We start from the raw sequence: 15,638 nt of genomic DNA on the forward strand, positions 1-15,638 counted from the left end.
CAGTGGGGAGTCTGCTTCACCCTCAGCTCCTCCCCCCACTCATGCTCTCTCTCTCTTTCAAATAAATAAATAAATAAAATCTTAAAAAAAAAAAAAGGAAAGGCCCTATATGATTTTGACCCCATTCCCTCTCTGACATTACCTCTCCCCACTCCTCCTCGCTCATTCAATCTAGCCACATTGGCCTCCTTTTTGTTCCACAGACAAACCCAGTCACACTCCTGCCTCAGGGCCTTTGCACAGGCTGTTCTGCCCGAGTGTTTTCCCTCCAGAAAAACCCTATTCAGCCCCTCTCCTCCTTCAAATCTTTACATAAATATCACCTTCTTAGCGAAGTCTACCCTGAGCACCCTATTGAATATGGCAACCATCCTCTCCCCAAATTTCCAATCTCTTTTACCCTCACCTATTTTTTTTTAAAGATTTTATTTATTTATTTGAGACAGAGAGAATGAGAGAGAGCACATGAGAGGGGGGAGGGTCAGAGGGAGAAGCAGGCTCCCTGCCGAGCAGGGAGCCTGATGCGGGACTCGATCCCGGGACTCCAGGATCATGACCTGAGCCGAAGGCAGTCGCTTAACCAACTGAGCCACCCAGGGGCCCACACCTATTTTTTTTTAATAGTAGTCAACCTCTTTGAACATTTAATTGACTCTAAGATGTCATCAGTTGTAAGCCATGTGTATCTTAGAATCAGTGATACTGTCTAAACTGGTAATTCTGTTATCACATTGAATACCCGTTTCCCCATTATAATCTAATCTCCACAAGAGCAGGGATCTTGGTTTGTTTCATTTACCACTGTGTCCCCAACACCGAGGACAGTGCCCAACATCCAGCAAATGCTCAAGAAAATACTTGCAACAACCCACTTTGAACACCACTGCTTTAGGGGATTTCCCTGACACAGAAGACAGAGAGTCAGTTTCTCCACAATAAATCTTGCTACATCTCCCCCTCCTCTGTCTTGGCAGCTGGAATATTCAGTCTCGACCCCTCAGAATCCCCTCATCCAGATTCTGCCTCCAGTCCTAATTCTTGCTTGCCCCAAGTAAGTGATTTCTTTTTAATTAATTAATTAATTTTATTTTTAAAAAAGATTTTATTTATTATTTGACAGAGAGAGACATAGTGAGAGAGGGAACACAAGCAGGCGGAGTGGGAGAGGGAGAAGCAGGCTCCCCGCAGAGCAGGGAGCCCGATGCGGGGCTCGATCCCAGGACCCTGGGATCACGACCTGAGCCGAAGGCAGACGCTTAACGACTGAGCCACTCGCGCCCTCCAAGTAAGTGATTTCTGAAAGCTGCTGCCCAAAACGGCCACACGGTGGTGGTGTGGGCCTATTTTCCCAGTCAAGATTAGTCTGTCCCCACCCACCTCCTCAGTTTCTTTGGGGGTTTTTGTTTTGTTTTGTTTTTGTTTTTGTTTTTGTTTTTTAAGAGTCCTAGTCATGATTCATTCACTCTGAGAACCATACTCCCAACACCTAGAAATGAAAAGCCTTGTCATTATTCCCTATTCCGTATAGTGGAAAAACATTTCTAATCAGTCTGTTTTACATGACTTCCGATAATACAGTTTCATTTGTTTTTTTTCACATCAATTTCAACATACATTTTCTGAAAGTCTTAAAAACTTAGTATACATGCTATAAAAATGGTGGACTCTACGCACAACATTTTTACATTAACAATAATACTCAGTGAGCTTTTTGGAATTATGAAGAACCAGTCTCTCTCTTTTAAAAAAAAAAATTTTTTTTTTTTGGGTGGTCAATCGGTGGCTCAATCGGTTAAGCGTCTGCCTTCGGCTCAGGGTCCTGGGATCGAGCGCTGTATCAGGCTCCCTGCTCAGCCAGGATCCTGCTTCTCCCTCTGCCCCTCCCCCCACTCGTGGGTGCTCGCACTCTTGCTCTCTCTCTGAAATAAATAAATAAATCTTTTTAAAAAGTTAAAAATTTATTTATTTGAGAAACAGCGAGAGAGCACGAGAGAGCAGAGGCCAGGGAAGAGCAGAGGGAGAGAAACAAGCAGACTGTGAGCTGAGCTAGACTCTCACAACCCCTGAGATCATGACCTGAGCCAAAAGCTTAACTGACTGAACCACCCAGGCACCCCTTGAAAAACCAGTCTCTTAATTTGACATAATTTACTGTAATCCAACAGGCATTTAAAAAAATATGTATTTATCTATTTATTTATTTTAGAGAGAGAGCTTGGGCGAACAGGGGAGGGACACAGGTTGAGAGAGGAGAGAGAGAAGCAGTCTCCCCACAGAACTCAGAGCCCCACGCGGGGCTCGATCCCACACCCTGAGACCATGACCTGAGCTGAAATCAAGAGTCAGACGCTTAACCAACTGAGCCGCCTAGGCACCCTGGCATATTTTTTTTTTTTAAGATTTTTTTTTCATTTATTTATTTGACAGAGAGAGACACAGAGAGAGAGGGAACACAAGCAGGGGGAGTGGGAGAAGGAGAAGCAGGCTTCCTGCAGAGCAGGGAGCCTGATGCAGGGCTCGATCCCAGGACCCTGGGATCATGACCCGAGCCGAAGGCAGACGCCTAACGACTGAGCCACCTAGGCGCCCCTGGCATTTTGTGTTTTTTAAGATTTTTATTTTTAAATAATCTCTACACCCAACGTGGGGCTCAAACTCCCAACCCGGAGACCAAGAGTCACATGCTTTTCCGACTGAGCCAGCCAGGCACCAGCGGGCAAGCATTTGTTAAGCTCCTACCCTAAGGAAGCAATTAAAAAAATTTTTTTTTTAATTTTTTATTTGTATTTATTTATTTTTAAGATTTTTATTTATTTATTTGATACAGAGAGAGATAGTGAGAGAGAACACAAGCAGGGGGAGAGGCAGGCAGGCAGAAGGAGAGGGAGAAGCAGACTCCCCGCTGAGCAGGGAGCCAGATGTGGGACTCGATCCCAGGACCCATGAGCTGAAGGCAGATGCTTAACCAACTGAGCCACCCAGGCGCCCTTTTTTAAATTTTTTTAAATGGTACCTCCCCAGTTTCTTGAGCTTTAGTCCTGAAACATCAGGGTCTTTCCAGCCTCCCCTCCTTTGTAAAAGAAGTAGAATAAATGCTTCATCCCTGGCTGCCCTCTGCCCAAGGTAGGTGGGAGATGTCTTCTGAACACACTCAACACATGGGACCCGATCACCCCTCTTTTGTCACACAGTGGTTTGTGACCGGGTAGACCCCCTCCACCAGACCAGGAGGACTTGGAGGTGAGGCTCAGTCCTCACGCCTTTCTGGGCCACCAGACTCAGTTTAGCACAATCCCACCGAGGGACTCAGGATTCAACGGGGTAAAGGATTACCAGGTTTTTCGAGCCACCATTTTATGTAATCACCCAGCAGCCTCGTAAGAGAGGGATTATGATCCACACTTCACAGAGGGTGGAAACTGAGGTGCGGGGATAGGGGAGGGAATGGCTCTGCTGTGTTCGGCGGGATTTGAACCTCGGTCTTGAAGTTTCGGACACCGTGCAGTCAGCCCAGACACTGGCTTTCACTCAAATCGGGTATTACTTTTGCTTGTGTTCCATTGGCCAGAATCCAGTCACGTGGTTGCACATAACTGCAAGAGTATGCTGGGAAATGTAGTCCGCTGGGGTCACCTGGGGTAAGGGAACGTTTTTGTGAACATTGAGCCAATGCTGGACACATCCGACCCACAAGGCCTCCTGATCCGACCGCCCTCTGGTATGATCTTGTCTTGCACCCTCCCCCCGTCCCCACTTCACTCAGCTGCTTCTACTCTGGCCTACTTGCCGCTTTTTCGAATATGCCAAAATTATTCCTACCTGTCTTATTAATCACTTTATTAAGATTTGGCCACAACTGGGCGCCTGGGTGGCTCAGTTGGTTAAGCAACTGCCTTCGGCTCAGGTCATGATCTTGGAGTCCCTGGATCGAGTCCCGCATCGGGCTCCCTGCTCGGCAGGGAGTCTGCTTCTCCCTCTGACCCTCCCCCCTCTCATGTACTCGCTCTCTCTCATTCTCTCTCTCTCAAATAAATAAATAAAATCTTAAAAAAAAAAAAAGATTAAAAAAAAAAAAGATTTGTCCACAACTTTGTGAAAATTGTGTCCCACGTGGCAATGCTGCCTGAGGCATTTGAGCTGATGATACGCCCTCCTATGTCAGACTGCTGTGTCCCTTTAAAATTTACAATAATTCTCTCTTTTAAAGTAAGATCTGGCTGCCATATTGTGTCTCTTGTGCACCTATGTTGAAGTGGGTATCACTTTATTAAAAATTAGTTTCTATTTACACATCATTTCTGTCGCAGTTGGTGAAGTAAAATGATACTTTGGCATGGGCCCATAATTCAGCTATATTATCTTTGGATTTCATTTCAGAATTTTGTAAAGGCGGGGCACTTGGGTGGCTCAGATGGTTAAGCATCCCAGAATTGGTTTCAGCTCAGGTCTGATCTCAGGGTCATGGGATTGAGCCCTGCATCCGGTTCCGTGCTCAGCGGGAGTCTGCTTGAGTTTCTCCCTCTGCCCCTACACCCCACTCTCTCTCTCTCTCTCAAATAAATAAATAAATCTTTAAAAGAAGAATAGTAAAGGCAGAATTACACATTACAAAATAACTGTGAGAAAAAGGAAATAGAATTAGCCATCAAGGAAGTATAAATTAAAACCACAGTGAAAAAAAAAAAAAACCACAGTGAAATACCACTTCACACCCACTAGAATGGCTATAGTCAAAAAGACATAAAAACAAGTACTGGTAAGGATGTAGAGAAATTGAAACTCGTAAATATTGCTGGTAGGACTGTAAAAGGTGCACACAGTTAAGCAGTTCCTCAAAAGGTTAAACATACAGTTACCATATGACCCAGTAATTCCCCTTCTAGGTATATACCCAAGAGAAATGAAAGCGTATGTCCGCGCAACAGCTTGTCTATGAATGTTCATAGCAGCGATATAGCCAAAAAGAGAAACAACCCAAATGTCCCTTGCTGATGAATGGATAAATAAAATGTGGTCTATGCACACAATGTAATATTATTCAGCCACAACAGAAATTAAGTACAGAAGCGTGCTACAACATAGACGAACCTTGAACACATTATGCTAAATGAAAGAAGCCAGACACTAAGACAGATATTCTAAGATTCCCTTTATACAAAATGTCTAGAATGGGGAAATCCATAAAGACAAGGAGTAGATTAATGGTTGCCTGGGGCTTGGGGGATAGGATAATTGGGGGGTGACTGTTAGTGGGTATGGAATTTCTTTTTTGGGGGGTGACGAAAGTTTTTTTTTTCTTAAAGATTTTATTTATTTATTTAATGGAGAGAGAGAGTGAGAGAGGAAACACAAGCAGGGGGAGTGGTAGAGGGAGAAGCAGGCTTCCCACTGAGCAGGGAGCCGACACGGGGCTCGATCCCAGGACCCTGGGATCATGACCTGAGCCGAAGGCAGACGCTTAACGACTGAGCCACCCAGGCGCCCCCACAAGTGTTCTAAAAGTGACGGTGGTGACGGTTGCAACAATTCTGTGAATCAACTAAAAACCATTCAATTATACACTTTGAATGGGTGAATTTTATGGGTATGTGAATTATACTTCAATTAAGCTGTTACCAAAAAACTAGGGGACATTGGATTCGTTATTAATGAAGACATTGGTCTGCAATTAGGGTCAGATAACAAAACTGTCACTGACAGTGTTGACCTTAAAAATAAAAGTTACTTTACCAGCAAAAAAAAGGGGGGGGGTGTGCTTATTTGGGAATAGCAGAGAACTGCAATTCTGGATAAACAAGCTATGGCAAAAAACCACAGGCGAGCCCAACAAGAGAGGAACATTATTTAATGGAGAAGAAAGAGGAAGTTGGGAGGGGTTGTTTTGATCGAAAGTCCATTGGAGAAAAGCAAGAGTTCAAGGTGATGACGGTTTCTCATTGGCTGAGTCTGGGGTAGCTGATTTCTTGGAGGAGACGCAATGTACATCTTTCCCTTGTGGAGCCGGTCACTGAGGATTCTTTCCTGTTGAGGATTCTTCTGTTGGGGTCTGTAATTGACAATTCTTCCTGTGATTGACCACTGGAGTGGTCACCACAATCACTTTTAGAACACTTGTGGGGGCTCCTGGGTGGCTCAGTCGTTAAGTGTCTGCCTTCAGCTCAGGTCATGATCCCAGGGTCCTCTCTCTCCCCAGGAGAGCTCCTGCTCCATTTTAGTGGTTTCCCTTTATTAATTTTCACACTGGATGCTTAGATGTGCAGGCACTGCCCTTCCTGAATTTTCACACCCTTCCTAAGAACTGGGAATAATTTCCTCCATTTTATAGGTAGGTCAACTGAGAGTAAGGGTGACATGACTTGCCCCCAATCTGTTGTAATTTACTTTCAGTCTACTTCAGGCTTTTGCACTGTTCTATAGTGAGAAGTTAAAAACAACTTTGACATCCCCAAGAACAAACAGTTCTCACGTATTAGGCTCCCCAAGAACACACTTCTCATGTATTAGGCTCCTTATTTGAATCTGGTCCGGTTCATGTTTTTTGTTTTTGTTTTTGTTTTTTTTTTTTACCTCATTTAATTGTAATGACAATCCAATGAGCTCTTGTTGAACCTACTTTGGAAGAGAAAACTGAGGCACAGGGTAAATAGCTTGGCTCCACATTACACAGCCAAGGAAGTGATAGACACTGCTTCGTACATCATAGTAATCACTCCTTTTGTTGGTAACATCCTCAGATTCCATAGCTTCAAGGCCATGTGGGAAGGGACAAGACAAACTATAAAAGAGCATGGCTTGGGGCGCCTGGGTGGCTTAGTCAGTTAAGCGTCTGCCCTTGGCTCAGGTCATGATCCCAGGGTTCTGGGATCGAGCCCCACATCAGGCTTCCTGCTCAGCGGGGAGTCTGCTTCTTCCTCTGCTGCTCCCCCTGCTTGTGTTCCCTGTCAAATAAATAAAATCTTAAAAAAAAAAAAAAAAAAAAAAAGAGCGTGTCTCATACGTTCCAACTTCTTAAAGAAATGGTTATATGCTCCAGAGATCTGATTATCATCAAGGAAAGATTTCGGGACAGTTTCCTTCTTCTACCTATTCAAGTACTGTGAGTTTTCTTTAAAAGCTATGATTTTTATCATTTTGGTATGAGAAGGCTATGCTTTTTTTTTTTTTTTCAGTTCTTCCTATTAAGTTATTTTTTAAATGTATTTTTCCTGGGTCTAAGTTTGTAATCGCGCTGCTTTAAATTCAATTCATTTAAAACCAATAAGCAGCGCGCCTCTAAAATCAGGAAACTCGTTAACAACCAAAAAAGGACAAACATGCTTCAAATCAAACGTGTGCGGAAAGGAGCTAAAGGTCGGGAGATCCACGCCAAGTGAATCCTTGGCCGCGATCCCCGAGAGGCACAGGGCGAGTTAAAGCCGCCCAGCTCCGGGCCGGGAAGTTTGGGACTGGCCACGCCCCCCCCTCCGGCCCGCGCTCGATTGAATTGGTCCGGAACTCTTCTGCCAGGCCTCAGTGGAGCTTCCCCAGACGGTAAACTTCCGGTGAGTATACAACTTCCGTGCGGGGCAGCCGATTTGGCTCGTCCTAAGCGGACCGGAAGTCCGTCACTCCTGACTACCCGCCCCTTTCCTAAAGTGACGCACGGCGGGGTTGCCGGAAGAAGTGGCGAAGTTACTTTTGAGGGGATCCGAGAAGCGGCGGCGTGCCAAAGGATACAGAGAAGGAGGAGGAGGAGCAGAGCAAGGGGACAGAGGCAGGTGCATTAGAGTGTGGGGAGACGCGGGAGGCGCCCCGGGCCCGGGGCTTCCCGGCGTTCCCCGCGCCGCTCCGCTCAGCCCCCTTTCTCTCCTTTGCCCCCTTCCTTTCCGTAGCTCGCGCTGTCTCCGGTTGTTTCCAGGGCAACGGAAGTAGGAGACCCCGAGAGAGGCCGCCCACAAGACCCTCGCGCGCAGCCATGAGCCCCGCCCCCCACTGGTGTTCGGAGAGGGGCGGGACCTGGAGCGAGGTGTGGGGGCGGAGCGTGATGGGAGGAGGGGGAGGCGGGGCATGATGGGAGATGGGGCGGGATCTGGAGGGAGGGGTACCGGAGGGGCGGGGCAAAGGGGTGGGGCGGAGCATTATGGGTAGAGTGAGGGTGGGACCTCGAAGGTTTGGGCGGGACTTAGAAGGAAAAGATGGGGGCGGAGCATGGGGAGGAGGTGGGGTCAGAGTGGGGGTTGGGGGTGCTCCTTCCGCAGAGGTGGGGAGTAAGAGTAGGTAAGGTGAAACTTAGTGGGGTGCAGGAAGTGAGGGCGGAGCACGATTGAGGCCGAAAGGGCAAGACCTGGAAAGAGGGAGTGGGCGGGATCTGGAGTGGGTGGAGCCTACGGGGGGCGGAGTCTAGGTGGGGTCAGGGTTTGAGACCCAGCAGAGACCTGGAGCGGTAGGGGGTGGGCTCTTGTCAGACCCGGAGGAGAGGCTTTATAGGCTGGCAGGGGTTAGAGGTGGGGTCTGTATGCAGTAAAGGAGAAGTCTGGAAAGATGGAAGACAGAAGTACCCCATCAAGCCCTGGGGCTGGCCTAACCTGACCCTCCCTGGCCCCACCAGGCTCTCAGTCCCTCTGTATTCCGCAGGTTGCTCCGTGACTCCACCATGTCCACCCCCACCACCAGTTCCCTGGACACCCCCTTGCCTGGTGAGTGACCTCTTTCCCAGCCAGCCCCCACCCCCAGCGCACACTTGTCAGGAGAACTCATTGTGCTTCCCTCCCCCAGGAAATGGCCCGCCCCAACCCAGCGCCCCCTCTTCTTCACCAGCTATAAAGGAGGAGGGTCCTGAACTGTGGCCTGCGGGTCCAGACCCTGATGTCCCGGGCAGTGATTGGGCCCGCTCAGCCTGCAGCGTGGGTGAGCTGGGGCTCAGGGACAGGGGCTGGGAGCTGATGGGAGGTTTGGGAAGGGGATCTAGGAAGGGAAAAAGATCAGAAATGAGGATGGGAGCCTCCCAATTCCTCACTGATTTTTTTTTTTTTCCATACCTACTTGCCCCTTTTTTTTTGGCCTGTGAGCGTATTTTTTTTTTCCTGTTTGACACCTCTTGTCATTTGGTCTTTGGGGTTCACTGAGACACGCGCCTTTTCTCCTGAATTGCCATCTCCCTGGGTCACTCTCTGTGCTCTGGCTCTTTGTTTCTTCGGTCTCGCGGGCCTCCGTGTCTCATGGCTTCGGTGCACCCGCCCCAGTCGTTCCAGACCCTGCAGAGGAACCGGAGCGCAAGCGGAAGAAGGGCCCGGCCCCGAAGATGCTGGGTCATGAGCTGTGCCGCGTGTGCGGGGACAAGGCCTCCGGCTTCCACTACAACGTGCTCAGCTGTGAGGGCTGCAAGGGCTTCTTCCGGCGCAGTGTGGTCCGAGGCGGGGCCAGGCGCTACGCCTGCCGGGGCGGCGGAACCTGCCAGATGGACGCCTTCATGCGGCGCAAGTGCCAGCAGTGCCGGCTGCGCAAATGCAAGGAGGCGGGGATGAGGGAGCAGTGTGAGTGCTGGGGCGGGAGCCGCGCTAGCCGGGCCGCTGCCCAGCCCTGGGGCCTCTGCTGAGGCCCGTGTCTCCCGATAGGCGTCCTCTCCGAAGAACAGATCCGAAAGAAGAAGATTTGCAAGCAGCAGCTGCAGCAGCAGTCGCCCGCGGGGCCGGCGGGCCCCAGCAGCTCAGCCTCTGGGCCCGGGGCCTCCCCTGGAGGGTCTGACGGAGGTGGCCCGGGCTCCGGGGAAGGCGAGGGTGTTCAGCTGACAGCTGCTCAGGAACTAATGATCCAGCAGTTGGTGGCCGCGCAGCTGCAGTGTAACAAGCGCTCCTTCTCTGACCAGCCCAAAGTCACGGTACTGCCCGTCCCGCGGCCGGGCCGCTAGCCCTGAGCCCCGTGGGACGGCCGTGAGCCCCGTGGGGTGGAGCGCGCAGGGCAGGAGGGAGCCAGGCTCCATAGGGCAGGGCTTTGCAGACGAGGGTCTCCCAGGGCGCGCTCTTTGCCTCCAGGTGTCCCCACAGCCTTGGGCTCAAGGGAGGAGGCCGGAGAGTGACCCTGGCCCCTGTGTCCCCAGCCTTGGCCCCTGGGTGCAGACCCCCAGTCCCGCGATGCCCGCCAGCAGCGTTTCGCCCACTTCACGGAGTTAGCCATCATCTCAGTCCAGGAGATTGTGGATTTCGCCAAACAGGTGCCTGGCTTCCTGCAGCTGGGCCGCGAGGACCAGATCGCCCTCCTGAAGGCGTCTACCATTGAGGTAATGGGCGGCCTGGCCCTTCCTTCCTGCCCACGAGGAAGCCCAGGGTTAAGCCTCAGGACAGCTGTCGGGAGCCTGGTGATGAGCCGCATTCCTCCAGTTGTTGCCCTTGTGGGGAAGATACCCTACAGGGGGATGTGAAAATGCTAAACAGGTCATGCGAGCCCCCCATGAGCCAAGGAGAAAAAGGAAACGGCCTGAGGCCGAGAAAAATTGAGGATTGGGCTGGAACGCCGCACTTTAAAGAATGTGGTGCTGGGAAGGCTGTTCGGGAGAGTTGACATTTAAACCAAAGCCACCGTAACAAGTCGGCATTGAGTTCATAGCATATACCGGGCTCCATTCCAAGTGCTGGGTGTGTGGCAGTGAACGAAACAGTGCGTGTCCTCGTGCCTCGAAACCAGCTGGGGAGGGAAGCCTAAGTGGAGGGTGCCGTGGGCACTAAACCCGCAGGAGAGAGAGCTTGGAGTGCCTGACATGCTGACTGCAGGCTGGGGTGGCTGAAGGAACGGGCAGGGGCTGAGGGGCGAGGGATGATCCTGGCGAGATTAGGTCCCCCCCACAGGCCAAGAGAGGAGAGACCGGTGGCTAAAGGGTCATAGGGACTCCTGGAGCCCCTGCCCCTGCCTACTCCTCTCCCTGCTGCCCCCAGATCATGCTGCTAGAGACGGCCAGACGCTACAACCACGAGACGGAGTGCATCACTTTCCTGAAGGACTTCACCTATAGCAAGGATGACTTCCACCGCGCAGGTACGGCAGAGTGGGCTGGGAGGGGGCAGGGCTGGTGCCCCTGCTGGGCCCCTACTGGTAGGAGACCTCAGGCCACCTCATTCTTGTCAGAGCCTCCATTCCTTTGTTTCCAAAGCCGGGTGAGCCAGCCTCGTGTTGAGATAAGGGTATCTGCCACGTCTCCGCAGTGGGATGCAGTGCAGGACGAGGCAGAGGGGTTTCTGCTCTCACACAGGACATTTTAATACGAATTAAGAGAAGACACTCCTTCCTCCCAAAACCTAGTGTCACTACAGGGAGGCTGGATCTCAGTCCATTGTGAAGTATGCAGCCTACCCAACTGTACAGGGCAGTCCTGGTCCCTACCCTCCAAGGGCACTTACCTGGGGATGTGACCTAGGCAGTGGGCTTCTGGAGGAAGTGCAGTTGAACTGAGGCCTGAGGCAGTGAGATATGTCAACGATTAGGAAAAGGGAATTGGGGAATAGCATTGCCCACCAGGGAACCCCATGTACAAAAAGGCTGTGTTTCTTCAGTCTCAGTTTTCTAAGTCCTGCTCTCTCCCATCATTTTTTCCTGGGGCACTTGTCTGTACTCCCACATGTGTGTTCCTAACCCCGTCTTCTTCCCTACCTCTAATCCCTGACCATCTCAACCTGCTTTGAGTATGAGCTTGATAGGGGAGCACTGGGCAGGGAGAATGTTTCTGGCAGGGGGCTCAGCATGTACAAAGGCCCTGAGGTGAGGGAAGAGCTGGAATTACAGGGAGGCCCAGGCATCTGGAGCACAGGGAGATGGGGCTGGAGAGAAAGTTGGGGTCCTACCACTTCCCTCCATGCTCTGCCACTGTCCAGCATCCCTCCCGGGAACATTGCCGGGTGCCCTCACTGGGTTCTCCAAATGTGTCTGTTCACACAGCAGTCAGAAGGGTCCTGTTCATACCAAGTCAGCTCATGTCCCTCCTCTGCTCAGTACCCCCTGCATGGCTCCTGACAAGCCAGAGTCCTTGCCATGGCCCACAGGCCCTGCAGGGACCTCTCTGCACTCTTCTCCCATTGCTCACCCTCCTTCTGCCACATTGGCTTCCTTCCTTTTGTTTGAACCCACCAGCTGTGCTCCCACTTCAGGGCATTTGTAGTTGCTGGTCCCTCGGCCAACACGGGTGACCAGCTCATCCTGGTTCACGTGGGAGCTTCATAGTTTCAACATTGAAAGTCTTGAGGCCCAGACAGCTGCCCAGTTCCGGGCAGAACAGACAGGTGGTACCCACCTGGAGCACTCACACATCCTCGTGACTCGTCGCTTCTCCTCCTTTGGGTTGTCCCTCAAAGGTCCCCCTACAGTGAGGCCTTCCTACAGCGTCACCTGGCAATGGCCACCTTGTCTGAGATGTTGATTTGGTTCTCGATGCCCCTGTTACCCCTCTGTGAGTTAACCTTGATCCAGCAGCACCCATTCCTCTGACAGGCTGAATGGTTTACTTACGTGTTTGCCTATCGTCTGTCCTCTCAACCCCCAAATGCAAGTTCCACAGGAGGGGAGGCTTTGTCTTGGAAACAGCTCTACCCCGGGGCCTGGCACATAGGAGGTGCTTGATGAAGTTCGATGACTGAATTAATGAACCACTCTTGGGAATAAGGTTAGGCTTTACTCTAAGCCATGGAAGCCACTTCAGGGTGATGCAGTGTGACCTAGCTTTAAAAATCCTTCCTTTTCCTTAGGGGAGGTACAGGGAAGGTAGGATGGGGTAGTAGGAAATACTGAATAAATGTTCACTCTCGTTACTCATTCCTTGATTCAGGCAAGGGCTAGGGCACACTTACCATGTGCCGGGCGCTCGTCTAAGTGGGGACACAAGTGAACAGACGTGACAAGAACATTAGAATTACCGCTGTTTTCTTCACCCTGCTGACTAAGCAGCGTCAGGCCCCGGGCGTGGGGCCAGTTTGGGGCTGGGGGAGCTTATCAGGCCAGGCCTCCTGCCCCCACAGGCCTGCAGGTGGAGTTCATCAACCCCATCTTCGAGTTCTCACGGGCCATGCGGCGGCTGGGCCTGGACGACGCCGAGTATGCCCTCCTCATCGCCATCAACATCTTCTCAGCTGACCGGCCCAACGTGCAGGAGCCGAGCCGCGTCGAGGCCCTGCAGCAGCCCTACGTGGAGGCCCTGCTCTCCTACACGCGCATCAAGAGGCCACAGGTATGCGGCTCCTGGAGCTACCCAGAGCCCAGCCCCTCCTGGGGCCTTGGCGGGGACAGGAAGTCCCCACCCACATGGAGTCAGCCTGGGGCTGAGGTCTTGCTTCCTCATCTGAGCCCGGCTCGCCTGGCAGCACTCTGAACTCTGGTTGGTGTCCTCTCCATAGAGTCTGTCCTCAGGCCTCTGTCCCCGACCCAGGAGCCAGGCCTGGTGCAGGCTTAGGGGTGGGAGGGCCCCACACTCTGCCCGGCCACTCCCCACACTGCTGTCCTGGCTCAGCCCGGGGAGGGAGGCCCTCCTCATGGTCCAGGTGCGCTGACCAGAGCCTCACAGGGCGGAAGCCTGGCCAGCGCCCACCTTCCCCCTGTCCCCCTGCAGGACCAGCTGCGCTTCCCTCGAATGCTGATGAAGCTCGTGAGCCTGCGCACGCTGAGCTCTGTGCACTCGGAGCAGGTCTTTGCCCTGAGGCTCCAAGACAAGAAGTTGCCGCCTCTGCTGTCTGAGATCTGGGACGTCCACGAGTGAGGGGCCTGGCCACTCTGCCCCACAGCCCTGCACCCTCCAGCGAGTGGACATTGTCACCCCTTCCTCCTCCTGGAGTGGGAAGGGGCCAGGCCCGGGGTCCCACCTTGTGGCTTAGAGCACAAGCCCTGGCCCCACCAGCCCTCAGCCCTCAGATGAGCCCAGTTAGGGTCCAGGAGGCGCCCTCCCTGCCTACTGAGTCTTCCCGGGAGGGCTGGATGGGTCATAGACCCCAACCTCTGACTCTCCTAGCACTACCAGCTGCCCTCCCCACCCAGCTTACACCTCAAGCTCACTGCGCAACGCACCTTGAACAGAGGGATTGGGGGGCCTGTGGCTCTCCCCTACAGCCTGAGAAACCACAGGCCCCCTCTCTCTGTTCCTTTTATTTAATAAAAACTAAAAAAAGACAAAAACAGGAAAATAAAGTAGGACTAGAAATCTGCCCTGAGCCAGAGTGAGTCTAGGATATATACAGGGGATGGGCTGTTAGGGTCTTTATTTTTTTTTTTTTAAGATTTTATTTATTTATTTGAGAGAGAGAAAGAGCACAAGAGGGGGTAGCGGGAGAGGGAGAAGCAGACTCCCTGCCGAGCAGGGAGCCCGATGCGGGACTCGATCCCGGGACTCCAGGATCATGACCTGAGCCGAAGGCAGTCGCTTATCCAACTGAGCCACCCAGGCGCCCTGTTAGGGTCTTTATTGACACCAGCCCCCCGAACCTTTACTAGGCTGGTGGAAGGTTCAGGGTGATGTGACTGGGCTCTGCAAGGGGGTGGGGGGGCATTGCAGGAGAGGCTGACAGCCTTGGTGTCCTCTCCATGTACAAGGTGAGTTGGAGCCTATTGAAGGACAAAGGGAATTTCAGTGGATGGAGGGACCAGGGCTTTCACTAGGCAAAAAATACTTGCTGAAGCTGCTTGTGGGCTAGGAACTGTGCTGGCCCTTGTGGGGATGCAGATGTTATTCATCCAACAAATACATATGGGGCACTTACTATGTGGCAAACATAATTTTAGGCACTGGACACATGGGAGAACAAGATAAAAATCCTCAGAGGTGGCTACCAGGCAGGGCTGGCAGTGCGGGGATGGTAGGGGCCAGCTAGAAGGTGAGAGAATAGGGGCTTTAATGGGGGGCAGCACGCTGCTGTGTGGGACCTAGAGGTAGAAGGCAGGGAAGTCCTCACACAGGATATCCTGACCCATCTGGGATCTAAAGCAAGACGAGGGGGCGTGGCCCCCAAATTGAGGGAAGGGCACATGCCAAGTCTGGAAGGTGAGCGGCTCAGGTGAATTCAGAGTCAGGTCGGGCTGTGGAATTCTCTTAGTTCCTCCTCCGCCTGGGCCAGGCCCTGAGCGGTCACCGCTGTGAGCAGGATGCACAGCCCTGGCTAAGGGTGAAGGGGGTGTTGCTTGGAGGGATGGGCTGGGTACTGAAAGGTGTGTTTTAGAGCGAGTTGGGGGGGGGGGGTGACGGAAGTGACTAGTTACAAGCCGTCGTCCCATTCCAAGCAGTCCGCCTGGCGCCCCCAGGTGTAGCCGCCCTGCGCGGAGTCTAGTTCACGGATGGGGAAACTGAGGCCGTGAGACAGGAGGCCGACCAGACCTCCCCTCCACGGGGAGGGAAGACGTCGGGTGGCCAGCAGGACAGCAGCCAGGAAGTCCTCCCGATGTAGCCTCCGGCACAAAGCACGTGGGCAAGCAGAGGAGTCGCGCGCCGCGCCGCCCCGGCGGGCGGGAGGCGGGGCCGGAAGGACAGGTGGCGGGCCGCGCAGCTGCGCGCGCAGATTGTGGAAATCCGCGAAGGTATCGTAAGGAGGGGGCGTGGCTTGGGAGGAGTTGCACTCCCTCAAGACGGGGCGGGGTTTGGCGAGAATTTACAGGAAATGGAAAGAGGCCTCCTGCCAATTTGGAAAGATGGGGCGTGG

General features: G+C 52.4%; 1 protein-coding gene across 4 annotated transcripts; it reads left to right on the forward strand.

The window, feature by feature from the left end:
- The first annotated feature begins 7,557 nt into the window (after positions 1-7,557).
- NR1H2 (nuclear receptor subfamily 1 group H member 2) lies at positions 7,558-14,149 on the forward strand. Of its 4 annotated transcripts, none has more exons than XM_034987043.1 (10): positions 7,558-7,757; positions 7,872-8,005; positions 8,614-8,675; positions 8,755-8,886; positions 9,222-9,512; positions 9,594-9,856; positions 10,076-10,255; positions 10,908-11,007; positions 12,978-13,186; positions 13,565-14,149. In XM_034987043.1, exons 3-10 carry the CDS (start codon positions 8,633-8,635, stop codon positions 13,709-13,711), a joined length of 1,365 nt encoding a protein of 454 aa, XP_034842934.1. In that variant the 5' UTR covers positions 7,558-7,757; positions 7,872-8,005; positions 8,614-8,632; the 3' UTR covers positions 13,712-14,149. The 4 variants fall into 4 exon arrangements, with proteins under 4 accessions (XP_034842934.1, XP_034842935.1, XP_034842933.1 ...); XM_034987044.1 differs by having other exon boundaries at positions 8,797-8,886; XM_034987042.1 differs by having other exon boundaries at positions 7,605-7,753.
- Positions 14,150-15,638: the final 1,489 nt, after the last annotated feature.

Source organism: Mirounga leonina, unplaced genomic scaffold (assembly GCF_011800145.1).
Source record: "Mirounga leonina isolate KUSES-001 unplaced genomic scaffold, KU_Mleo_1.0 Mir_376, whole genome shotgun sequence".
Lineage (NCBI taxonomy): Eukaryota > Metazoa > Chordata > Mammalia > Carnivora > Phocidae > Mirounga > Mirounga leonina.

Bases quoted from the DNA above. Each gene is read 5' to 3' on its own strand.
- NR1H2 (XM_034987043.1), top strand. From the start codon at position 8,633: ATGTCCACCCCCACCACCAGTTCCCTGGACACCCCCTTGCCTG. The intron at 8,676-8,754 runs GTGAGTGACCTC...TCCCTCCCCCAG, and splicing joins CCTGGACACCCCCTTGCCTG to GAAATGGCCCGCCCCAACCC. The intron at 9,857-10,075 runs GTACTGCCCGTC...CTGTGTCCCCAG, and splicing joins CTGACCAGCCCAAAGTCACG to CCTTGGCCCCTGGGTGCAGA.